General features: G+C 42.1%; 1 protein-coding gene across 4 annotated transcripts in view; it reads left to right on the top strand.

Annotated features, from left to right (window-relative positions):
- The window catches only part of grk3 (G protein-coupled receptor kinase 3), a 78,734-nt gene that overhangs the window by 37,763 nt on the left and 13,799 nt on the right, over positions 1-27,172 (top strand). For all 4 annotated transcript variants that reach the window (XM_046067512.1, XM_046067510.1, XM_046067509.1 and 1 more), the window contains 15 exons: positions 2,769-2,842; positions 3,005-3,106; positions 4,876-4,950; positions 6,827-6,888; positions 6,989-7,040; positions 8,744-8,835; positions 8,918-9,017; positions 10,009-10,087; positions 10,640-10,770; positions 13,120-13,214; positions 14,406-14,513; positions 18,078-18,144; positions 23,446-23,546; positions 23,906-23,972; positions 26,294-26,389. In XM_046067512.1, coding sequence (XP_045923468.1) covers positions 2,769-2,842; positions 3,005-3,106; positions 4,876-4,950; positions 6,827-6,888; positions 6,989-7,040; positions 8,744-8,835; positions 8,918-9,017; positions 10,009-10,087; positions 10,640-10,770; positions 13,120-13,214; positions 14,406-14,513; positions 18,078-18,144; positions 23,446-23,546; positions 23,906-23,972; positions 26,294-26,389 — 1,301 coding nt within the window. The remainder of the gene's footprint in view (positions 1-2,768; positions 2,843-3,004; positions 3,107-4,875; positions 4,951-6,826; positions 6,889-6,988; positions 7,041-8,743; positions 8,836-8,917; positions 9,018-10,008; positions 10,088-10,639; positions 10,771-13,119; positions 13,215-14,405; positions 14,514-18,077; positions 18,145-23,445; positions 23,547-23,905; positions 23,973-26,293; positions 26,390-27,172) is intronic.

The raw sequence follows: 27,172 nt of genomic DNA, 5'->3' as shown, positions 1-27,172 counted from the left end.
GGTCTGTCTTCCCGCCGCTCCAGTTATCTGACGCGTGTCTTTCTCTGAGTTAGAGTAGAAGGCAGTGCCGAACATAAACCTTTTGAGTCCGGATTTAAAAGTAGTCACATCTTCTGGACGTTTATTTCAGCTAGTAGCTAAACGCTTCTTCATGTATTGTTTCGACTCTGTGGGCGGCCAATAGGCCGGGCCCTGATGACCTGAGGGGTGAAAACGTCTCGGTGATGTATTTTGGATCTAAACTACTTAGTGATTTACAGGCGAGCGGCAGCAGTATTTTAAAAATCAATTCTGTGATCCAAGGCAGGGATTTGAGAATTGGTGTAATGTGTTCAAATTTTCAGAGCAGGTAGTTCCACTTATTTCTTTCCTGGCTTTTATATGAGACTCGAACAGTGTTTGAGTAAGGTCACACGGCGATGTCCTGCAGGGCAGCCGGGAGGGTCAGAGTGACCGACCGGACACATGATCTCATTAGCCGACTGTTTTTAACCAACCCTAACGCCTGATGCTAATCGGGTAAAAGCCACACAGAGGAGTAAACCGCCGCAGCGCACGGCGTGCTGCAGCTTAACTCATTACTGCTCCGTGTCTCTGGTGTGTAGTTGTCTCTGTCCTCGTGATGGACGTCTTTGTCACCACCACAAGCGACTGTGAAAGCATCCAGCCGGGGGGGGGGGGCACCATAACTCACCACAACTCACCACTGTACATCCTCCTCGCTCTGTTTGTGCACATACTGCCGGTGGCCATGGAGCAGATTACCATGGCAACAGCGCGTCAGATCTTTGCAGGCAACGTGCCCCCCCCCCCCCCCTCTCGTCTTCCTCACATAATGTTTCATTGAGTGTGCATTTGACTACCAGTCGTGAGATTATTATCCATTGTTGGTGTGTCATTTTCATCTAATAATGCCTGGTGCCATGTTCTGTGGTAATTAGGTGGGTGGGGTGTGTGTGTGTGTGTGTGTGTGTGTGTGTGTGTGCGCAGACTCAGCCCTAATAAGAACAAGACAACCTCAATCCAGTATTAAGGCTAATGCAGTAAATGGATCTGCACTTTTTCAGGCTTGTGTGGTGTTAGTTTTGCTTCAGCCTGTGTGTGTGTGTGTGTGTGTCTGCTGGGTTTTCCTGACTTGACCGTCACACAGTGCTGTTACGTGAAGATGAACCTGCCATGGGTTCATTTCTGAGGGCGCTATTTAGCGGATAAATTCACACACTGACTCAGACGCTAGAGTAAAACAGTGGACGCAGCGTGAGTAGAGTCTGCTGTCGGCTCTGTGAGGTTGTCGTGTTCACTGTAAAACCAAATTAAAGATGACCGAAGTTGAGCTCCAAAGTGTTTTTGATTCTTAGTGCTGGTGAGTGTGAAAACAGTGTTATTGGTCAACATGTCAGTGTTGGTAACAACATTAACAAAGCAAGGAAGTTTATTTTCACTAAACAACAAAAGGTTGTATAATGAACAAAAAAAAAAAACCGTACATACGGTTCTTTACATTCTGTACATACATTTAAACGCCCAGAACATTCTGCAGTGCGTGTTTTTAATCTGCGTCTCGGAAGGAACTGCAGCCACAAGATGATAATCTGGTTTCACTTTCACATTAAAAGCATCCATCTTGACTGTGTTTGAGCGCCAAGCATCGTCGATGTAAAATAGGGTCCACCTCCTCTCATCTTGCCCAAGTCGTCACCTCTGAACACGGTTCACCCGCAGAGGTCTTGATCCAGGATCTTGATCGGGGCAGGTCTCTGTAAAGATGTGGGAACAACAGTCACATTTTGTCCCAACTGGACCTTAGCCAGGAGCAGCTTTAAGTCCTAGCACGGCCCCTTTTCTGGCTCCTGCCATGGTGCCGGGTCCGGGTTGATCACGGTCTGCTGCTCTTTAATCCAAAACCTGTCTTCCTTGTCCAGTGACTTGTATGTATCTCTGTCAGAGGTGACGCGTGTTTCTGCAGTAAAGCTTGAAACGACAGATGAAAAACAAAACTGCAGCGAAGCTTGAAGGAGCCACCTGCTGCTGCTGCTGCTGCTGCTGCTGCTGCTTCTAAAAGCGCTGCCAGTTGGCAAAGCCATGGTAATGTTTGTTGTTGTTTTTTTGGTCATAAACTTATTGGAAAAGTTTAAATTTTGACCCGATGAAGGCTCCACGTGAAAAGTCAGTCAGTATCTACTGCATACGAGACGTGGGTCCTGGCAGTTGTGCCCCGACGTAAGAATCTCACCGTCAATAAAACTTCGCAAAAATGTTTTTCCAAAGATTTAATACTTTTATTTTTCCAACAAAAAAAACTCCGGACCTGTTTTGTTTTTAACACTTCCACTGCATTTGCTTTTGTGTTTTGCATGATGGGACAATACTTCACATCGACATTTACTTTTTTTTAACGCAGACTGACTGTTTTCTGTCTGTAATCTGTGTGTACCTGAAACTTTTCTGTGGTCAGATTCAGCTCCGTCAGCTGGATGAGCACACACAGAGGGAAGAAAGCTTCTTTTTTTTTTATTTTATATTCTCTAGATCAACTTCAAGGGGGCATCTAGTATTTACGGCATTGTCTGATTGACGCTACGCTTCTTGTGTTTGAACCAGAGCGAACCTGTGTCATGTGATCAGGATTCGTCCTCAGGGGACAAAGAATATCTACCAGATTTTAATGGCAATTTATCCGATAGTTGTACAGCGAGTGTAAAAGTATAAAACAGCCAGTAGTGTGGGTTGTTCTTCCTCACGGTGTCTCTTTCCTTTGTGTCCTCCAGGCTTCCTGCTGTTCAAGGACTTCTGTATGAATGAGATCGACGAGGCCGTGCCGCAGCTCAAGTTCTACGAAGAAGTAAGTCTAAAGCGTCCCGTGTGTGTTCGGGATTAGACGGCATCATGGGACGGGTGAGAGATTAGGCCTGTAATCCCGCTCATTCAGAATTTAGGCCTCCCCAGGAAGCGATTTGCGTTGTTTTTGTTGCGGCGTTAAGCTGACCTCGTGTGTCTGTTCCAGATTAAGGACTACGAGAAGCTGGACTCCGAGGAGGAGAGGTTGAGCCGCAGCCGGCAGATTTACGACGGCTACATCATGAAGGAGCTCCTGTCCTGTTCACATGTGAGGGCACCTTCAGATCAACGCTGCGTCACTAAAGCACTCGCAGTCAAGGTGGTTCCCAATCTGCCCCCAAACGGGTCATCAAATAGATCGGAGGGTTGTGATTGAACATGTGTTTGATAGTTTTTACAACACAGCCTATAAACATCTCTAATAATCAGCCCATTATTTACTAATTAAATAATCAGTTAATTGTCCAGAGTCCAAATGATATTATTATATCCTTGTCTGACCAACTGCGTAAAACCCAAATATATTCAATTTACAATATAAAGTGATAATAAATTAAATACACAATAAATAAATCCATACAGTGGAGCAGCGGGGCTCAGAGTAAAGCTGCAGTTTAAACGATTAATCTATAATCTAAAGGGTTTCTATTAATTATCTTTCGTAGACGAATGCAACACAAGTACATTTTTTTGGCCATCACAAGTCAGAAAGGTTGGGAACCATCGCTGTAACATAACACCAGCACAGAGAACAATGCCTTCAACCCCAAAACAACACAGCGTGTATAACGAGGGCTGCACATGTGACCACAGTTCTGTGAGTTCTGGATTTCCACCAGCACAGAGGAGCCTTTCAGACGTCGGACACGCACCTCGTTGTGTAAATTTTCTGACAATTTCACACAGAATAAGTCACAATGACAGCGAGATAATGCACTTATCTCTCATCATCTTCTGTATAAACTAAATTAAATCACTTTAGTGAAGTATGAAAGACTTCTGATCAAACCGCAATAATAATGTTTCCGCTCACAGAGCAGGGGAAGATGAGCGTTAAAAAACTTTAATGGATCACTCGTCTATATTTTCAGATTTCCCTCAGGGCAAATGCATCTATGCAACATCTAACAAAAGGCTCCACATATATACAGCACGTGAGCAAATGGCATTGAATCCCTTGCACTGATGCCTCCTGTGAGACCATAGAAAACACTTTGTTTTCCATACAGCAGTACATTTTTATTCTACGCTACCTGCCGCCAACAGAGCACACCAGAGCTTTGTGGCTCTCCCTGTATTTCTGTCATGATCGCATGAAGTCATAAGGAACATTTACGTAACAGACACCTGCACAAAAGAGCCGGCGTTACAGATTCCATGTCTGAAAAGGAGCTTATTTGTATGTAAAACCTGAATCTCTACCACCTTTGGCCTTCAGGAAGAATTAAGGCGACATCTCTTCGCCACAGATTGTTGAATTCCTCGGTGATGTGCTGATAACAAGTTGATTTTCACATGTAATTATCTGGGAAAAGGTGATGAACATTATAGACTGAGACCAGAATCAGTCGATACTGAAGTAAAGTCACTGTACGTGTCATTTATTAACTCAAAAAAGTGGATTTACTGTAAATAAGAAACGCAGAGTGATGATGGGAAGTCCTTGCAGTGCTGCTCCCAGAGCCGGCTGGAACAAGTCCATCCGTATTCACCACAAACAACACGCCACAGTGCAGCTTTTGTCCTCCTGCAAGGCAGCAATTAGGGGTGTAAAGCAAAGTTAGTGCTCGCTGCTGTCCAAAGGGAGGAAGTTATCAGACAACACCGCCCACGCACACACACACACACACACACACACACACACACACACACACACACACACAGATACTCGTCTTCTTGGTAGTGGCCTCAGAGCAGCGTAATGTCCCGGTCATGTTACACCAGGGGACGCACATCCTCACACACAGAAAACAGAACTGAAATTACTGGTAACGCTGCATTTTTAATGACCCTTTTATTTCCTCCTCTTTGTCTCAGCCATTTTCTAAGAAGGCAGTGGACCATGTGCAGAGCCACTTAGCAAAGAAACTGGTTCCCCCAACTCTATTCCAGGTAAAAGACATTTATTTTTTCTTGAACTGTGGTTACCATTTAACATCACTAATGTTGTTATTCACGCCTCTGCTTTTCCTGCTGTGACACTGCAAAATGTCTACCATTAAAAAGAAAACAATTATTACAGTACAGTGTGACATGAAACAATGGAGGGTAATGTAATGCAAACCGCACCACAAATGATTTGTGCACTGTCCGCCCCTTTTTGAAAGCTATTGTTAAAAATGTTCTAAAAAAACAGCTTGCAACAAGAAATGTTAAATAACAAAATATTTGCACACTAAGAAACATTGAATAAACAAATGTGCATTGTCCAAAAACAAGCTACTGATTACAGTATTATATTCCATTATATTTTTAATTGTCACCGGCCACCAGAATTTTGTGTTTCCCTTTAAATAAATAAATAAATTTCTTCCATAAATTGGTGCAGAAAATGGAAATGCTGGAAATTAAGTGTTTAATGATCAAAATCTTCTAGGAGGAGGACCCCCAGACCCCCACTCATGTATTTCAGCATTAAATCTCTTCAAAATAGTGTTAAAACATCTCGTCTTGTTTTCATCACACCCCTCAATCTGAGCCCATATATGTCCATTGCTTTTCAACACAAAGTTTCACACCCTTGCCCTAAACACTTTTGAGGGTGTAAATCATGCACACACACTCTAACCTTGGCAACCTTATTTTTTTTTTTTAACAGTCTATGCCCTCTCTGTGAGAGAGGTTTTATCTGCTTTTAACGTCAGTATCAGTTTAAAATAGGTTGATTTTGCTGTGTGTATATAATGGAGTTTAAATACTGCCTTAAGCTAAAAATGAGAGGATTCAGAACCTGACAGTCTTATCTGTTCTGTTCTTCATTAATGCAGCGGTGTGAAAAGCCCGCAGCCAAGAATCTCATAACTTGATTTTTTTTAATCCCTCATTTTCGATTAAGTGTATTGGCGCTTGTCTTTTACAAAACAATACCATGTGATCCTGCAGCATTTTACAGTGGAGAAGCCGTCCGGATAAAACTGATTGCACTTGATGAAATATAACGTTAGCCTTCAGTCGCTTTCTGTGCCGACGCTTAAAGCTACTTCTTCTTTTCTGTCTTAACGATCTAACTTTTGATACCAAAACAAAAGCATGTGGCGTGTTCAGCTAACTCAACCAATCCCGCTGTGCCTATTTTGGTAAATCTGCTATCCATTCCTAAAAGACTGTCATATGATCTCTCTATCGCCCCAGCCATAATTTTGTAGTATGAATTCATGTTTTCCAACTCTTCCAACCTTTTTTTCTTTCTCAACATTATTTTTAAACTCCAGATTCTCAGATTCATACTGTTGGTAATTATATATTTAGCGTGGAGCATCAATTGCCAACAGGCCACACAGAAAAATAAAATACAGAGATAAGAAAAACAAGAGTTGTTTTCTTCCAGCTCAGTAAATCTAATCAACAATTTCCTCTTTTAGACGACAGCATGGCTCTTATTCTGAATATAAAGTTATCCTCAGTGGCTTATTTTTTCCTGCAAAGATATTACAGCATCTAGACAGTGTTTCTTATATATTTTCTTAGCCTTCGGTGTTCCTCAAATGTTATATTCACACGGGACATGCAGTGACAGCCCACTTGTCAAAATGCAGAGACATAAATGTTGAGTGCGTGAATTACCAGCAGACAAAAACTGAGGCGACGAACGAGGCCGATAACTACAAAATCCTTAATGTCCATAGCTGGAACTGACCACACAAGTCAAGTTCAGTTATTGTTTAACATATAGGAGGATATATTCACATACATTTGCAAAATAAATGTATCATAAAGTTACTGAGAGAAACTGGTCTGAGCTGCTGCTTTTGTGTCTGCCCCCCTGCAGCCATACATAGTGGAGATCTGTGACAGCTTAAGAGGGAAGATCTTCCAGAAGTTCATTGAGAGGTGAGGTGGGGGTAAAGGTGTGACTGGATGGAAGAGTTTCACCATGTGTTCATTGCATACAGCAAATTCACATATTATTCTGTTTTTTCTTTTTCTTCAGTGACAAATTTACTCGTTTCTGCCAGTGGAAGAACGTGGAGCTCAACATCCATGTGAGTACAAGCTTTTAAAAGCCATTTTCACACTTGTAATTTGGCTAAAATGGTCCAGAACAGCGGTTTTCAAAGTCTTGACACAGTAGGTCTTAGACAAAATTGAAACAACTGCACCGCCTGAACAACCCCAGTCCTGCTGCTGCCAGGTTTTTTGTCTATATGTCCTCAGGTATTTAACAAAAGGTAAATAATATTTGGTCCATTTTTAGCTTATATGTGTTTACATTTACTCAAACTGTCCCTATTAAAAGTAGCTGGATTAGCGGTTAGCAGTGGACCCATGGATGTACAGACAACGTAATGACTCCTAGTGGGAGTGTGATATTGACGCAAATTGAAGCAATCGAGTTAAAGTATCATAATTGCCTCCATGAGCAACGTGTCACGGCCACTGCTGCTGAAACTGCTGACTGTGCTGACAAGTGGCCAAACCAGCAGCCAAACTACAATAACTAACTTCCAGCTGTTTTCAGAACAGCTGCACATGTCCCTTCCATGTCTCTCCCCCTTTGTCCCCCTTTCAACTCTTCTCGCCTGAGTTTGCAAACTTCGGGGCCAGAACAAAAGAAGAAGAGAGAGAAAGAATGAAAAAAATAAAGCTCCGTTCACTTTTGGTTTCGGTCCATTTGATGTTCACACCGACTTATGACAAATGAGCCGAAGAGGTGTAAACATTACATCATGTGGACTGACTGGACAGCTTTAGTGACTCAGAATCAAAACAATGTTTGTTCTGGATTCTAACAACAAGTCATGCAGCGCATCACTGCAGCTAAAGTGTTCAACGAAGTGCAGGTAAAAACAGGACGAGGAGACATCGTGCACTGTGGATCAAATATCTTTTGAATTCATGCTAGAATCATGTATTTACAATTACAAAATGAGAAATCATAATCGGTAGAATTGAGACAAGAAAGAGGACTCTTATATCGTAATATTACAGGTGTGATAGCTATTTAATTTAATTTTAAGAGTTCCTCCACACACAGTTTAAGATATTTACAAATACTCCATTATAATATTTTTTTCCCACGAAAATGTTCAGTTCCAAAACTTTCCAGAGTGAATTAATATGGACTTTACCCTTCATTTATAAGTCAGTGCCCTGTTAACAGACCAGTAGAAACATGGAAGCAAAATAATTGATTAGTAAAACAGAAAACTGATAATAGAGTTTTGAAATGGGATAAGATAATTTCAGACAAGTTTTTCCCATGAACAGTGTTATGTGACTCATAATTGGAGCTCTTCAGCTTGGAAGTCTCTCAGTTAAATATTAAGTACAAAAGATGGACACCTGCTCAAGAAAATATCTGGTTCTTGGGGGGGGGGGGGGGGCAAAGGTACAAGCTAGTGGACATAAAAACTTACCTGAACAGTTTAGTGTCAAATCAAATCATTTTTAAATTTGGGGTCAATTTGTGGTCTCAACTGTAACAAAGCGCTTTGAATTCGCAACCACGTTGTGACCAGCTTCTTCTCCATGTTAACGGATTCCAAAGCCACCAGGTCCTTTAAATGTAGTCTGCTTATTTGGTTCCCACCAGACTTGGATTCACAGCTTTTACACCAGCCTGAAATAAATTGAACCAAACAGGCAGACGCAGCAGACGGTGTTTGAACCAAACCAAATAGGCTGGGGTGTGAAGCCATTTAAAATAAACTTTTCACTCATCTTCTGCTTCTTAATCCATCCGCAGCTGACCATGAACGACTTTAGCGTGCATCGGATCATCGGCAGGGGAGGCTTCGGGGAGGTGTACGGCTGCAGGAAGGCCGACACGGGGAAAATGTAAGGATAGCCACGAAAGGGGATAAAACACAATCGTGTTATGACTACGTGTAATCTGTGCCGTTTGTTGTTTGAATGTCAGGTATGCCATGAAGTGTTTGGACAAGAAGAGGATCAAGATGAAGCAGGGGGAGACTCTAGCGCTCAATGAAAGAATCATGCTGTCATTAGTCAGCACAGGGGTAAGTTATAACAGCAGGTGGTTGAGGCAGCTGATCATGAGGTTAAACTTAACTAGTTTGGTATTTGCTGTATTGGTGCTTTGTTGATGCTTGTATCTTGTTCCTCATATGTAAGTCACTTCAGATAAAAGCGTCTGCCAAATGAGTAAATATAAATATTTACTAAGAGGAGATTTAAGTGTTACTAAATTGAAAAAGGTTGAAGAAAAGATGAAACTGTCTTAACTGTATATAAAGTAGCTTAAACTAGCTATCTGTATATAAAGTAGCTTAAACTAGCTATCTGTATATAAAGTAGCTTAAACTAGCTATCTGTATATAAAGTAGCTTAAACTAGCTATCTGTATATAAAGTAGCTTAAACTAGCTAACTGTATATAAAGTAGCTTCAACTAGCTAACTGTATATAAAGTAGCTTAAACTAGCTATCTGTATATAAAGTAGCTTAAACTAGCTATCTGTATATAAAGTAGCTTCAACTAGCTAACTGTATATAAAGTAGCTTCAACTAGCTAACTGTATATAAAGTAGCTTCAACTAGCTAACTGTATATAAAGTAGCTTCAACTAGCTAACTGTATATAAAGTAGCTTCAACTAGCTAACTGTATATAAAGTAGCTTCAACTAGCAAACTGTATATAAAGTGGCTGCAACTAGCTGACTAGATAAAGTGGCTGCAACTAGCTGACTAGATAAAGTGGCTGCAACTAGCTGACTAGATAAAGTGGCTGCAACTAGCTGACTAGATAAAGTGGCTGCAACTAGCTGACTGTAGATAAAGTGGCTGCAACTAGCTGACTGTAGATAAAGTAGTGTTAACTAGTAGTTAAATCTAGTTAACTGTACTTAAAGTTAGCAGACTGTATTTTATTAAAACGTTGAAACTATCTGGTACTCTTACTTTTAGTACTTTGCTTCACTGTTGAGGATTCATACGTTTTGTTTTTTTTCAAATACACAACACACAACGAGACGGTTTTCCTTCTCTGCAGGACTGCCCGTTTATCGTGTGTATGACGTACGCCTTCCACACCCCTGACAAGCTCTGCTTCATCCTGGACCTCATGAATGGTAGGGTGACCTCTCCCCCACCTGCCCAGATTAAACTCAAGCCCCAGTCAGTCCAGCCTCAGACAGAAAGATTGGATTACTCAGCCTGTCGCCGGCCTGTCAGGTCCTTCCTCCCCCAGACAATCAAGAGATAATGGGATTTTGACCTCACTGATGACACTTAACACCACAGCGACCTACCTGTGTTAGCATTCCTAACATCTATTATCAGCCTTCTTTAAACGCTCCTCACACCCCTGTCGTTAGTGTTTCCTTAAGGCTTGGCCCGCCAGATTCCGAGCTTCATCACAGCTGCACTCAGTCTCACAATCAAAGCCTGAGTCACCTTTTAAAGTCAACACGCTCATCATCGGCTTCAGTTGTGCTATAAATACAGCTAGTCAATACATGTTAAGACAGAGTCAGTCGGGGAGGATAGAGTCACAGAGGGCCTCCCATTGGCTCTTAATTTCTCCCCCGAGTATATTACCAAAACTTATTGATAGATACTGATTGAAGCACAAGGTGTTTTGAGGTCATGCTGACGCACTCTGTGTCTGTGTGTGTGTTTAGGGGGTGACCTGCACTACCACCTGTCTCAGCACGGCGTGTTCAGCGAGAAAGAGATGCGCTTCTATGCGGCTGAAATCATCCTGGGGCTGGAGCACATGCACAACCGCTTCGTCGTCTACAGAGACCTCAAGGTAGACTCCACACTGTCCTCTACAACAATGCTGAAACACTAGAAAAATATTATTAATGATTAGCCTTTTTTATCTTATTGTCGACAAATCCTATTAAACGACTTTTAGTACAAAATGTTTTTAAGAGAGGGAAGGGGTTCCATCAGTGACTTGGCACTTTTCTTCACATGGTCTGGGAGTGTCCGGAGGTTAATGGATTCGGGAGAAATGTCCCATCTCTTGATTTCACTGAAAGAGCCGTTCCTCACTCACAGTTATTGCTTAATGATACCTCTTCTATGGAACTATAAACGATAGGCGCTTCTTGTTAGCTTGTCTTAACAGCTGCTAAACGGATGACAGCTTGCCGCTGGAAATGATCACATACACTTTCTGTGAGGGAATGGTTCTCCTCTTGGAGAGAAATTGCACAGCTGGAGCTCTCGGCAGCTCGATTATGTTATGCTCAAACACAAAATGTTATTTGCTGCTCCAGGTTATTAGACAAAAAAGGTGCTTTATTATAAATGTAAATGATCTTTTTCTGCTATGTGCTCATGAATTTGCTTGCAGTTCAGAATGATACATATACACTATATGTACATTTTTGATGGTTACTTCATATACATGGATATATTTTAAGGGTGTCACATAGACGATCCAGAATTGTCAAGTCTTGCATAGAGTATACTGATCGTCCACTCATGCTCCGCCTGCCTGCCATTCAGCGGTCTTGTGCCAAGCAGTGCATGCCCGCCCACGTCGCAGTTCCTGGCGCGTCCATTTTACTGTTTAAAAACGATGTACTATTCTTTGTGTGGTTCACCAATAGGGATAAATTATTCAAAAGTCGTGCAAGGTGCACGCACAACAGCAGCGATGCACACTGACCCACACCTTCCTTAAGGGTCAGGGTTACCATTTTGGATTCATTCACGCGTTTTAAAATGATTTTTAAAAAAAAAGCTTCTTTGTTTTCAGATTTTTATTTAAAGCATTATATGTCGATATTGCTGGATGTTAACTGAATGGGAGAAAACTGGTAGTTCTTTGTAAGATTAGATGTTGAGCACTAAGGACACATCTGTTAAGATTCCACTATTCAGGGTCAACCCAAGTATACTTTATGTATATTTTGGGCTATTTCAGCTGATATCATCATGGACGTTGGAGGAAATTAACATAAACATGTTATATCTGTGAAGGCTCTCAGTCATCCAGGTCATAGATATCCAAGGAAGGTTAAATTTCAAGGGCAACTGGACTTGGTGAAGGATACTTCTCATCCCTTATCCGAGAGACTTCTTCAGTTCTGACTGACTGGTAGGGAATCTCAGCTGTTTCACCTCTGTGGGGTCATTAACAAGATGTTGGATACAGCTGGTTCGTTAGTGCTCCTGGCTGTTATAACGACAGTCAATAGGCTTGTTGGAGACACCAGAGGCCGACTGTGAACGTTGGTAACCTTGACCTGAGGCCAAACGTGAAAGTATCTTCCACCAACTCCAGTTGTCCTTGATTTTTAACCTTCCTTGCATAAACATCTTAATTTCCTTGTACTTCTTGTACGTCTAGGTATGCCCGTATTGGTCATGGGATTCCCGTGTAGCAGAGCGATGGGGTTGGAGAGAAATGGTCTTTGTTTGTTAGTTGTAGGATTTTCGTGCTTCTGTACGTGGTTTTATGTGCGCTGCCTTGGCTTAACGTGTAATGCTGCAGGGAGGAGTTGAGAAACGGTTCAATCTAAACTGTCATATGCCTTATGTCATTTTGTGACCATTTAACAGAGAATTGTAGAAAACCGGAACGAGAGAGGAGCGACACGTGACACAGATTCAAATCCTGAACGTCACAGCTCTGTGCTGCGTGACTCAGTCCGCTGAACCGCCAGCACACCTCCACACATGCTATTTCAAAGCCATAGATTCGTATCAGCCATGTTTTCAACTCTCCTCTGTTTTTCCTCCAATTCCCCTGTTTGGACTGGTTGCCATAATAACAGATATATTTTGCTGGAAGTCAGGGAACAGTTTTAGGGCTTCAATAAACAGTGCAGTGCAATGCAGATAATAGTTTTATTCGGAGTGTTGGAGGCGGGGGGGGGGGGGGGGGGGGGGGGGGGGGGAGAGATTGAGGGAGTCACGGTTTTGCCAAACAGCAGAGGATAACCAGGACAGGAGGTTTTCCTATATTGTTTGTATCCACGCAGAGTTTTCTCCTGGTGAGCGGAAATTGGATCTTAAGTTGTGAATTAGTGAGGTCTCCAACATTGTTTCCTATGCTTATGATCTTATCTCTCGGATCCTCCATCAGCATCGCCCTCTCTAACCCTCTCTAACCCTCTCTCTCTGCTCGTGTTTCCTCCCCCAGCCAGCTAATATCCTGTTAGATGAACACGGCCATGTTCGTATCTCCGACCTCGGCCTGGCCTGCGACTTCTCCAAGAAGAAACCCCACGCCAGCGTGTAAGTATCGGAGTCAAACCCCATTCCCACGGGGTTTCTTAAAATGACTTAAATGTTACTTATGCTGCTCACTGATTTGAATCCCGTACAGATTAATTCATTATTACAACAGGATTGCTGTTTTTTCTTGGAGGGGGGAGGGGGGGGGGACTTGCTTGTTCCTTTGGTCCAAAACCTGAGAGAGACTATTGATTCACAGAGTTTAAAGAAGCAGAGAAGGATTTAGCGAAGCTTAAAGATCACTTGTTAACCTCAGTCAACTTGCACTGTGAAAGGTAAAGTTAAAGCAGCCTGACACACATTCAGGAGGAAATTAATGTAGTTTGTCCGTGATAATAATCAAATTACAGCTTCTGAAGCTCCTTTTTAATATTAATCAATTCAGAATGTTTCTCAGACGTAGCTTTAGTTTACTGCGAACAGATATAATGATTCTAAAAACACCCTGAAAGATGGGAGATGTTTTGTTGTTGCTGAGAGTTGGTAAGAAGTAGAACACATAATTATTAATACATTTGCTGGTAATATCCATTAGAGACACAATAATGTCATTAATATTATTGTTTTAATGCTCTGCTTGTTGGTGCCTGGTGATTAATGTACCGCACATATTTCCACACTCCTGTTTAGATTTTCACATCTGTATATTTAATTCTTTATATTTTCTACTTGCCAACATTTTTATTATTATTTCTATTATTTAAATGCCTTGATTTATAGCAAAGGGAGGAACTGTGACACATCAGTTTTCCCACGAGGGATCAGTAAAGGATTTCTGAAATGAGCTTAAATACTTTGAATTTGAAGATTTGTCTGTTTTTAAGTTATTTTTTTGTTTGTTTCTGCTGTTTTTGTTGAGCTTTTGTCTCTTAAATAAAAAAACATCAGAATAATAATTACAGCTTAATGATAACTTGTAAACACTAGGCGCTGGTGATGAAGGTCACATGGTTTTCCCGCAGCGTCCTCGTGTATCACAGACGCAGCTCTTGTAATTTACCAGACGCCAAAGTGATAAAAAGAGTTGTTACAGTTATTACTGCTGTTATGAGGGACGAGGGAACACGTTTTACTGCCCACCTTCTCCTCTGATATTAATCTCGTCCGAGTGGCGCTTTAATGTGCGACTCTGCGCTTGCCGTTACACTCGAGTGTGTGTGTTTGACACAAAGCTTTGTGTGTTTGTCGCAGGGGCACTCATGGCTACATGGCTCCGGAGGTTCTTCAGAAGGGGACGGCGTACGACAGCAGCGCCGACTGGTTCTCCTTAGGCTGCATGCTCTTCAAACTCCTCCGAGGGTAACTACTCCGGCTTTTCTCCGTCTGCCTCTTCTTCTTCTTCTTCTTCTCTGTGCTCCGCGTCCTGACTTCCTGTCTGCTTTCAAACCTCTCCTGCCGCTCTGAGTAAACCTCTTTGAATCTCTCGCCCGGCTCGCCGTCTGTTTGGTGTGTGTTTGATCTTGTTTGTGTGCGAGCGTGTGTGTGTGTGTTTGTTTGATCTGGAGTGAGTAAATGCCAGAGGTCCGAGCCCAGTAGGTCAGAAATCAGGTAAAAGGGGAGAAGAAGAGCGAGAGTGTGGGTTTCTGTGTGTGTGTGTGTGTGTGTGTGTGTGTGTGTGTAATGGTTGCCAGGTCTGAGCGAGCAGAGAAAGAGTGTGTGACGTGTCTTTCCATTGATGTTTGGATCCGTGTGTTTGAACACTTTAAAGAGGGAGAGTGTGTTGGTCTGTGAAAGGTTGGCTGCTGCAGAGATGGATGTTTTTAACGCTTCGGTCAAAAATTCAAAATCCTCTGCGTGAAGCTGTTTTATTCAAAAGTAAAAGACATTTTAGTTCCATAAACAATAATACGTAATTTATTATCCAAGAACAAAATAGGGTCTGGAATGTGAAAACAACATGGCAGAAATATTATCATTATAATGTACATGTCGGAGGTGGATGTGATAAACAGGTACATAGACATACATGTACACAGGATGCTGGAATAAATAAGTATTATTGTGCAGGAGGTAGGTGGATTTGGGAACAGTGTAAACAATATGACAGTGTGAACAGCTCTGAAATAGAGAATGGGGAATAAATAATAAGTGGTAGCCAGTAAACTGGTGGCTGATTAGAGAGTAATTGCACAGGAATTGTTCCTGACACTGTGAGTCAGAGTGATGGCTTGTGGGAAGAAACTGCTTCTGTGTCTGTTGGTTTTGGCGTGCAGTGCTCTGTAGCGCCTACCAGAGGGGAGGAGCTGGAACAGGTTGTGTCCAGGGTGGAGATGGATCTACTGTGATGTTTCCTGTAAATATTGCTTGTATTGCAAATACTGCTGATAAATAAATCTCCCGATTATTCTTGTTCACTGTACATCGAGAGCAAACTAACTGCTATAACAGAATACCATATTACAAATGACATGTGATCAAAACTTTGATTTTGCACCATTAATCAAACGTTTCTAACCTACAACCAATGTTGCTTATATGTGTATGACTCCAACAACTCTGCAACTTGTGGACCAAAATTGTCTCAGACTTTCCAAGTTGTTGTTCAGACTTCAGGGGGGCGGTCACGTGAATTTTCCCAGCCGGTAAATCATTTTTTCCGATTATTCCGACGCACATTTAGCTCACACTCTGGCCTGGGCTATGAACATTTTGCAGAATTTGAGAATCAGGGTTATTCCAGTTTGTGCTGGGCAACAACAGCTCGTCTGATCCCGCGCCTCCAAAGCAGTCTTGTGTATTTTGAGGGGACAGTTGCATGGTGGAGCAGGAAAAATCGTGCAAAGGGCCAAACTGTGATGGCTGGACGACTGGGTCAGAGCATCTCCGGTCTGCAGGAGTCGGTACTTATCAGACGCGGTCCAAGGAAGGTAAAGCTGTGAACCAGCCGAGGCTCATTGATGCACGTGGTCCGATCCAGCAGACGAGCTACTGAAGGTCAAACTGCTGAAACAGTTGATGCTGGTTCTGATGGAAAGCTGCTCTGTGTGACCAGCGGGGGGGTCATAATGTTATGGCTGATCGGTGTAAAACTACATATACTGTGACTGAGGAGGGGTCCCCTGAAGGCGCGGTCTCGTGACTTTGGAGGGTCGGCGCTCCTTTTGCTCCTGCGTAGACGTCACAGCCTGATCTTTAGTGTCACTGTTGTTCTGCTGGAGATCAGCGTTTATTCCAGACAACAAATAAATTCAGGCGTCGAAACAGTCCAAGCAACACCTTTCGTGTACACGTTCACCATGTTTGCATTAAGGCTTTTTTGCTGTATTGCTTGGACGCAGTCATCCATGAAGTTCAGATTGGATTAATTGATTAACATCCTTCCGGGCTTCAGCAGTGGATTGCGGGGCCATTTGGCTCTTGTTGAACAATGACACTCATTGAAGATGTAGTCTGGAAGCTGCTGCTCTCCCACCAAGGCTGCCAGTTGCCATTTGATCACTTTCACCAAGTGGAGCGCGGCGCTCTTTGTGTCTTGGATCGAGATGCCGTTCTGTCACATACTAAAATAATAAATGGACCTGCTGGATCACAATGTGAATTCTTCCAACTTCAGCGGAACTATTTGGTCCCAGACTGCTTCGCTTCAGCTCTTCTGACTTTATGACAGATTGGAAAGTGAATCACTAATTGAAGTTGAAGGCGCAGCAGTGGAAACATGAACCATCAGACTTGAATCAGCGCCTTGTATCAGTTAAAAAATGATTAAAACGCCGCATTAGCAACTATTTCAATGCCGCTGTTAATCGCAGCTGTGGCTGGGAGAGGCGACATGTTGAACACGGTGCGTCTTCATATTCACGCCGTGTTGAAGTAAACGCTTCGTCAGGTTGGAGCTGCTTCCTCGCTCGCCCCAAACCTCATTACTGCAGCTTTTTTGCTGAGTCATTCTCTCTTTTTTTTTTTTTTTTTTGTGAAGCTAAGCCAAACTCTGGAGCGTTTGCTGCGGTCCACCACGGTCCAGGACTGGAAACAGAAGGACTCTCTCCTTCGTGCTTTGTTGACGTAACAAACGAGGTGACGTTAGGGCGGCGTAGCAGCTGCTGGCAGATAAGAGACACTTTGATGGACTGTAAATGCTCACTGCAGTTCAGTCAGGAGCTGAAATATGCAGGAAGTCGGGAACCGATGAGCAGAATCCAAACACACAGTTCTTATCGACGGTTCTTTTGGAAATTTGGAGCAGCAACGATAAGTCGATTATTTGATTAGTCGATCGAAAGAAAATTAATCTACAAGTATTTTGAGAATCGATTAATTGTTTTCAGACATTTTATAAGCAAAAATGTGAAAAATTCTCTGGTTTCATCTTCTGAAATTGAGGATTTGCTGCTATTCTCTGTCATTTCCGACAGTAAATGAAAATTCTTTGGGTTTTGAACTGTTGGTTGGACCAAAGAAGCAATCTGAAGGCGTCACTTTGAGCTCCGAAAAAATTCCAGTGAGCATTTTATAACCGTTAGTCGATTAATCGAGAAAATAGCCGGCAGATTAGTCGATAATGAAAATAATTGTCAGTTGCAGCTCTAATATCAATGTCATTCCGCATTTTCCTCAAACACTCAGTGTGAACGCTCTGAAACGCCCTTGGAGCTCAGCTGAGCAGGTGGCTAATTACAGTGAGTCAGATCTGGGTCGTTTCAGATTATTTAATTTAAAGTGTTGTAATATTCATGAGCACGCTGGTTCACTGGTAAGGATGTGAAAGTATGTAGAGGTGTGATTGTGTCCGATTTATTCCTCCTTCTTCTTCTTCTTCTTCTTCTTGTCCTGCACTCCTCCCATCCTCGTCCTCCCTCCCTTTTTTCCCAATAATCCACAGTCAAGAGTGTCACCGTCTGTCTCTGTGTCCTCTCTCCTGTCCAGGCACAGTCCCTTCAGACAGCACAAGACCAAAGACAAACATGAGATTGACCGCATGACGCTCACCATGGTAAGACCCATCTACACGCCGCATGTTTGGTGCACATGACGAACGGATGAACATATCACAAGCAGTCTCTGTGTGTAAACGCGCTGTTAAGCACGGAGGCGAGCTTTACTTACTCGCTGAACACAAAGGTTTGGCCCGTGATTACAAATGCACACCGTAGTGTGAGAACAGATACCTGAAGCGCGCTAGTTAGAAGAGTTAGATCTACCTGTGCGTGGGTGGAGAGTGTTTTTCCTTTCGCTTCCCTGACAGAGACGAATGTCTTTCTTTGTTTTTTTGGTCGTCTTTCAGTCCATCACTTGGCGGCGTGTTTACATTTGTGTGTCATGGGAAGACACGGGAGATGAGGCGTATGACAGAAACCCGGCTCAGATAAACTGAACCAGCAGCCAGGCTGGAAAGTTAAAGTACAACCCCCGACTGAGTCAGATGGATTTATATCCACATCCAGCAGGTTTACTGTGGTCCAGGCAGAAGCTGCAAAAATGCATTACAGTTCCAATCTGTGTGTTTTTAATTAAGTTCACTCAGAAACGTGTTAAGCTTGATGTTTGTTCTCCCCATTCATCTGCTGAAGGAGGAAAGTTCCCCTGAGCTCACCTTTATATGAAAAATGCATCTAAACGAGGAGTGTGGGGAGATGCATCACGATGCTCTCTTGAAAGATTATGTCTCCATGCAGATATTTAACACCTCTCTACGTTAACGAGGCGGCGCCCTCGGGGTGGCTGTTAATAAACCTTGCAGTCTGCAGATCCCCCCCCCCCCGTGCAAATTCAAGTCAGCACTGATGCGCTTCAAACAAACATGTTATTTACGACGGCAGAGTCCTTCCCCTCTCGCTGCAGATCCAGACCACCAACAGAGGAATATATAACACAGAGAGTGAATACCAAATTAAAGCATAGGGCGGTCGTGCTTAAGCCCCGCTACATGTGCAGTTCAGTCTGTTGTGCTGCTCCGTTAAAACGAGCTGCAGATCAGGAGAATGAGCAGGCCAGAGACTTATTTATTTATCATGATACAACACAAGGTTGCACAACGAAGTGAAAGATTAAATATGATCGCGATCCAAGCCAGTCGCAAAGAACGCAACATTTGACATTTTCAGAGGAGAACAGACGACCTGAGAGATTAACGTGATGAAAGAATTTGGACTTGGGGATAATTGCGGAAACGCAAACTTGATTTTCATATGTACCTGACTACTGGGTGAAATGTTCAACCCAACATTTTGTGTTTGCAAGATTTAAATTTTGAGCTGCACAAACACCTTTAAGCAGAGGAAAAAGTCACGGGATCCAAATAAAATGGAGAACTTAGACTCACTAGGATCTGAATATTGTCAGCAAGTCTGACTGTGTCTCTTGGGGATTTGAACCCTGCGCCTTCAGATCTGCAGAGTAGGTGACTTACTGACTGAGCTAGTGGAGAGAAGCTGTTTGAGCTTGAATTGGAGGTAGTGACGTCACGTGTGCCCGACCCGGATAGTTTTGTCAGTTTGAACTTAAAACGCTTGCAGCAGTCAAGATGTTGGTGAGAAAATTCTGAAATAAATCACACATCACAATTATTTTGATGACATTTGATCCAAAACTGAGCAAAAAAGAAAATGTTGTGCACACTGTACAAGTTACAGCAAGATACTGACCGATCTGAAAACCCTTTGAGAAACTTGAAATCGGCCATCTAGAGAATGTCTGTTGAGTTTGGTAGCCTTGACTTGTGGAGATAGAGATGTTAATTGAATTTGCTTGGATCCCTAATTATGAAATAAGATTAGATTTCATATGATGGATTATTTCTGTTTATTATTATGCCAATATTTGAGTGCTTTAACACTTACAGTAAGAATAATGGCCAGAGAATTGTTCAATGTTTACAACTTTTTTTAAATCAAGTTTTCTGACAAAACTAATCGATAATAGAAGCAGAATCATCAGTTTATTTTAATTATGGATGGTTACAAATAGGCTATGTTTTAATACCGTAGTAACAAGTAAATAAATAACGTTTTAGAAATCAAATCTTTTGATTATTGTTTTCTGATCGAACTGATTCACAACCCTAATCTGAACACGTGGACGCACCTGCAGGGTGCAGGATTTTGTAACATCAGCTAGTTGGGAGCCAATCCAGGTCCAGTATTAAAGGCACAGGTCACAAACACTGAGAACTGGACTTAACTGTGAAGCAGGAGATTTTGTGTTTTCACAGATTCTAGGTCTTTCATAATGAGAGTTTAACAAGGTAATTGAGCTCTGTGTGGGGGGGAAAAAAACAACAAATCAGACACACATTATTATTCAGAGCACAGTATATTTAAGTGTTTTGGAACATGTCTGGAGAGGATCTTTAACTGACAGCACGTCCAGGACAGATACTGCGTCATCTCTTAACAGCGTTCATTAACCACAGCTGAGTAAATTTGCCTTCCACGGTCGACAGCGTAGCCGGTGAAATCCGGCTTAAACTTTAACTTGCTGCAGCTTGTTAAGACTGTTAATTATGTTAGTTAAAATTAGAATTGCAGCTCTTGCAGTTTGTAAAATAAATGTTGTTTACAACGGGCACGTTGAGTAATAATTGAACCGTATGGCACTGGGTGTTATGAAACCTGGAGGTTTGTTTACATCCTGTGTGATCTCGTGACTGCTCGTGTTTGTTGGCCTTTCAGCCTTCGCTCTTGACACTTTCCCCAGATCCCAGCAGTAAACTTGCAGTGTTGTTACTGGTAGAAAATATGTGCGCCACACTGAAACAAAGAGATTTTTAAAAGTGGTGGAGAGTGCAGCGCGGAAACAGGGCTGCAGTGTAATCCGTGCGGGCAACTGCGCCTCGTCAGAGTACGTCCATTAAAGTGCTGGTTTTTGCCACTAAGTGTCAAAAATATGGAAAGGATCCCCACAGAGACGGACTTTTCTTTTTTTAGGCAGTAAGATCTTTTTTGTTTAACCAGAAACAGTCTCTGCATCGCTCTCGCCAAAGCCACCAGACTCCCTTGACAAAAATAGTAATTTTACCTCCCTGGTTTACCGCTGCCTTGATCTGTTAGTTGGTGTTATTGTGTGAATTTGGTGTTTAAAAATCACACAGTAACACGTACAAACACAAACAACAAAGTCCAACAATAACACAAACTCACCGACCGACGCAGCGGTAGACGAGCAACTCCTGTGTTCTGCAAGGTAAAATTACTGTTTTTATCAAAGTAGTCTGGTGGCTTTGACGAGAGCGACTGTTTCCGGTTAAACAAAAAGGATCTTACTCTTTTGTAAAAGAATTCTCTCTCTGTAGGGATCCTTTCTGTAATATTATCAGACACTTTTATTAACAATCTGAGCCTGTCAGCGGCAAAAACAAGCTCTTTAATGGACGTACTTTATGTATAAAAACCCATTTTAGGAGGATTTGATTCTTCTCTTTGTCAAACCTGATAATAAACTGAATATCTTTAAGTCAGCATCGTCATGTTTTCCGAGAAGAAGAGTTACTGAATACATAAAAGCATTGAGGTTCGACACTCGGCTTTAATTCAAAGATATTACAGCACACTGGCTTTGTGTTCCTTAGCGAGTGAAAAGTACCTTTACAGCATTAAGTGTGTCATCGTCGGTTAGAGGAATAACCTGTCAGCAGCAAACTCTCTGGATGAATGGCGTCCTTTGAGCACACCTTTTTGTTCCTCTTCGCATCCAAGCCAGCGTTCTGCACAGGCGACGTGTTGTGTCTGAGCACTGACAAGTTTACAGAGACAAACTGTAGCTGACGTCATCTTCGGCACAGCTTTGCTCGGCGTCACGCCGCCCGCTGCCTGCAGCAGCAGTCGTCCATCACAGAGGAACGCGTCCAAATCTCTGTGTCGAGACAAGAAGCAAACACACACTCTCACAGGCGCTGTCTGGCCGAGCAGGACATCTAAACAGAGAAAGTATGATCTTTCATATCACAACAAATCCAGATTAGGATTTTAATCCAGCCACTTGATCTAGTTCATCCTCTTAATCCACGTCTGTGTGTGTGTTTGAGAGAGAGGGGGAGCTGCGATTCAGCCCCGACCGGGCTAAAAATACTGCTCTATATGTCTTAGTGTTTATCAGACATGATGAATGGTCTCATTAAACACGATAGAAGCAGGCAGCAGTGAAAAGTCGCTGAGAAGTGAGCAGCCAAGACAGGAAGACGTGGAGAGGAGGAGGAGGGAGGGAACAGAAACATCTCCACCGAGCAGCTGACAGGACGTAAAGCAACAAAAGAAAAGAAAAGGGACGACGGCTGATGCGTTCTGTAGGAGAGGTTTTTTTTTAAAGAGATGCAAGGTGAAAGCAGTGCCTGCGAATCTGTTACTACTTACTGTGTTCATTGTTATAAACCAAAGGAAGATCCTGAAAGGGACAGGTGCATGCTGGGAAGTTAGTTACTGCAGTCAAGGATCTGATTCTAAATGAAAAATCAATAGATTTTTAATTTTTTATTCTCGCGCGCGACCTCTGACACATCGCAAAGCCAAGTCTCTTTAGACAAATGAGTAAATTTAAATGTAATGTAAAACCCCCCCAACACTTGAAAGATGACACGGCGTAGCTAGAGACACAGCCGGAGTCGTAAGAAGGCGGCGGAGAATCCTTCTGCCTCTTGTTGTTTTTGTGTTTGTTCCTAATCGACTGGTGAAACAAGTTACAGTACAAAATTATATATTGTGTGTATATATCTAAGTACTTTTATTGTATTTTGTTCTTTTACATTCCTCTGTGATGACGTGCCACCCTGAATTAATAAAGGTATCTCTTATCTAAAATATGGCTCTTATATCCAACTTGATCTTTAAAAGAAGACAGTTGTCGGGGCATAAAACAAGTCGAGACTCGGTAGTCTAACAGTGCTGTCAGCTGTCAGTTTAAATCGAATCGTGACACCTCGACGCAGACGTGACACATTTTTAGGTTCAGTGCGACTTTCAGAGGATGGTGAATAAACGTTGATGAATCCACTTTGAAATCAAATGAAAGACGCTCCTCATAACTGCAGAACCTGCCTGAGAATCATCATGTTTTTAGGTTTCCTTCAGTATCACAGTTCCCAGCTAACAGCTTATTCAGCTACTATAAATGGTTTTCCAAAATTATCTCTAATATAAGCAAAAACAAGTTGTAGCCCTCCTCTGGGGTTGTCTGAGTTTTGTGCGGATGTGTCAGACCTTTCTTAAAAACTCCCTGTTGTTTACTAATAGGTGAAAATAATGTATTTTCAAACATCCCGTTCTCACTTTCACGCTCTCTCCCCTCCTTGTTTCTCTGGCAGAACGTGGAGCTGCCTGACTCCTTCACTGCGGAGCTCAAAGATCTGCTGGAGGGGCTGCTGCAGAGAGACGTATCCAAGAGGCTCGGCTGCCAGGGCCGAGGGTACGACACACGCATACGCACTCTGCACACACGAGTTCACGTTGACCTCCGTCCCCGTAGCGGCGTTTTATGTCCGCAGGCGTGCGAATGAATTCATCAGTCAGATGTATTTTGCTAGATGTGCTCATTAAGGCTGTGACGACGGGACGAGGCGGACGTCGAGTGATCTGATAGAAGCTGAGTTCATAACTAATTTCATCAGCGCTGTCACCTCACATCAGCTTATGAGCAAACCGGAGTGATGGATCACTGTCTGCTCTGGGTATTTTGGTGTTTGTCAGAGCGGTGTAATGTGGTAAACACTGCCACCTGGTGTACAGAAACTAGCACATGACTGACACCCCCCCTCTCTCATGCAGAGCCCCAGAGGTGAAGGAACACCAGTTTTTCAAAGGCATTGACTGGCAGCAGGTGTACCTGCAGAAGGTGAGTGACCCCAGAGGAAGTCTTTTTGTCTCAATATGGAGGACGGATGCGTATTTTGTGATAAACGGATAAAAACAAGATCAAAGACAAGAACATAGGTCACATGACACTGAAATAGTCCATGTAAAAATACTGAATCTTAACAAATGGTGTCGAGCTTTATGTTCATGTTTATACCGTCGGATATATCTATTAAAATACTGATTTATTTATGGAATGTTTTATTTATTTGTAAAATAGTTTTACATTTGTTCAAATTAGTTGGTCTGTGTTTGTTAATGTGACCTTTATTCAGCTTTATTGGCATGAATGTATAACAGTATTGCCAAAGCTACATATAAATTACATAAGAACAATTCATTTCATACATTTCATTAAATAAGAAAATGAATTGTGTGTGTGTTGATAGAAAAAAAAATATATATATAAATAATGTGTGTGTATTCGTAAAAATAAAAGTAAATAAATAATACAGTGTGTGTGTGTGTGTGTGGGGGGGGGGGGAATAGAAATATATAAAAAAATTTAATAAAGTGGCTAAAACCGTAAACGTGTGTGTATATATTAATAGACAAAAAATAATAATTATTAATTAATTGAAAAAAATCTGATCAAACGATCAAAATAATAATTTTGTCTTAGTGATTTATATTTAGGGCATGAGGTCCCCCCCTCTCTCTCTCCCTCGCTTCCCTCCCTCCCTCTCTCATAAACACATTGAAACAGAGCCATGTGTTTATAGAAACTAAGGCATTGAAGTTAACTCTGCTCTGCAACGTAACACTGCCCCCTGGCGATCAGATCTATCAATGTGGAAATAGAGACGATCGCCCAACCCTAATTTAAGAACACATTTGTAAATCTTGTCATGAAATATGCATTTGTCTAATTTCTCTCTATTGTTATTACACAAAACTGAGCACAGCTTTGTATAAGTTAACGTTGTTGTTGTTGTTTTTTGTTTTCAGTACTAGTTTTTCTGGATGCTTTCTGAACTTCTGTATCAATTTAAACTAATTTTATTTGTTGTCTGGGCTTAAATATTCACATTTAAAGGACCAGACGTTACGTACGTTTGAACGAATGAGAACATTGTGAGTCCAGATTTGTTGCACGGGGTAAAATTACTCAAAGCAGCAAACCGCTTCACTTCTACAGACAATGCTACACCTACTAAAATTACTTGTCACGTGGTTCTGTGTCGTTATTTATCCCTTTTTGCTAGTTTAAAGCTTCCTGTGTTACTGAACGGAGGGTCAGCAGGAGATCAGCGACGTGACATTTTACAAACCAAAGTGCAGCTCTAAAGTGAATTTAGAATCTAAATTCAAATCAAGATCAAATAGAAAGTTTTTCATATGCGTTCTGTGCAGTTTTTGGATGTTTTTCCTTCTGAACGTCTCAATACGGCATGAAAATCTGTTTGCAGACTCATGAAACTTCATATAATTTTTTTGAATTGTAACACAAGGGCTGAATGTGAGTCCTGCTGTACGTGATCTGCTGTGAAGTTTTTTCATTTATAGGTCAGCGTCAGATTTCACCCGCCGATCTCGTCGCTGTAACACTAGCCAGGTCGTGAGTGAAGTTTCCCACCTCACCCTCAATTCCCCTTTAATCTACCGTGACACGACAACTCGTTTAACATGCAGGTACCAAAACGACGTCTCATTACCGAAGAGAAGACGACACCGAGCGTCGATCGCGTTCAGATTAGATTTAGATTTCTGGTGTGTTCACAGCCAGTACGACTCAGAAACACACAGATGTACATTCACGCTCCTTCCAGCTCACAGCTGTGAGCCGGTTTCTTCCTTCCTTAACAGAAAGGTTGTTAATGTTTTTACCAGATGTACCAAACCCCCTTTTTAAAAAAAAAAAAGTTACGCTATCATGTTTCAGGTGGCGGGAAATGTCGTCCTGCTTCGTCACATCACGGGAAAATAAGGCAGACTTGATGTTCACTGTGACGAATTACTAAACCCGAGCTTCACGAGTGCCACAATCAATCTTTATCTGTCCCCGTAGGGAAGTTAGTTTACAGCAGGATCACGTAGGCATTTCATCGTACAGCACAGAGATAACTGATACACTTTTACCCGGCACCTTGCTACAGATTAGGAAAAAACACATTTACAGAAATGACACGATGAGCTGTGGTGCAAAGTGATGCGATAAACGTGTAAAACCAGCGGTGTGGCAAGTTTTTTTAAAGACAGAACGTCAGCTGAAGTCATGGCTCCTCAGTTCTACAGTTCACTACAGACTGTCGCCTTGTTGTTTCGCTCACACTTGTTTCTCTTTCTCTTCTGCTCCTCCAGTACTCTCCTCCTTTAATTCCTCCCAGGGGAGAGGTGAACGCTGCAGATGCCTTCGACATAGGCTCTTTTGACGAGGAGGACACCAAGGGCATCAAGGTGAAGCTTACACACCTATACCCTGTATTTATTACCCACCCCTCTGCTGTAAACAGATGTGTTCTCTGTCCAACATGTCACTGAAACGATCGAGGATAAACGCGCAGCAGATTGTGGCGATGGGTAGAAACTCATCTCCACAATAGGGCTGCAGCTAATGATTATTTTCGTTGTCGACCAATCTGTTAATTATTTATTCGATTAGTCGACTAGTCACGATTATTTTGTCACCTCCTAACCCTAATTAAACAATTTAACTAATTAAATATCTTTGAAGTGAATTACTGATCTCCAGCACACAGCTGTTACCATTAAGTGAACAAGGTTTACTATTCAGAATGGACACCAGTATGAAGAAGACAACATTTAAAAACAGCACTAGTTGACCAAAGTACTTTCCACGATAGACAACAAATATACATGACGACAACAGCAGAAAAAGAATAAAATAACTCTGTTTGAAGGCCAAAGAATAAAGATACATCTTTAGCAAGGATTTGAAAGTGTCAGGAGTCGGCATTTCTTATTTCAATAGGTAAAGTGTTCCAAACATTAGGAGCAGCTACTGAAAAGGCTCGGTCACCTTCAGTTTTTAGCCTGGATCTGGGGACATCGAGGAGCATCTGATTGGATGAATTCAGTGCTTTGACCGGAGTGTGTACATGTAAAAGTTCTGATAAACAAGAAGGTTCCAACCCGTTTTAAAATTTAAAAATAAGACAAGTAGTAAAATCTTAAAATCAACCCTAAAGCGCACAGGAAGCCAGTGGATCGAGACTAAAA

This window comes from Micropterus dolomieu, linkage group LG13, assembly GCF_021292245.1.
Source record: "Micropterus dolomieu isolate WLL.071019.BEF.003 ecotype Adirondacks linkage group LG13, ASM2129224v1, whole genome shotgun sequence".
NCBI lineage: Eukaryota > Metazoa > Chordata > Actinopteri > Centrarchiformes > Centrarchidae > Micropterus > Micropterus dolomieu.
This window is presented reverse-complemented; position numbering and strand designations above follow the sequence as displayed.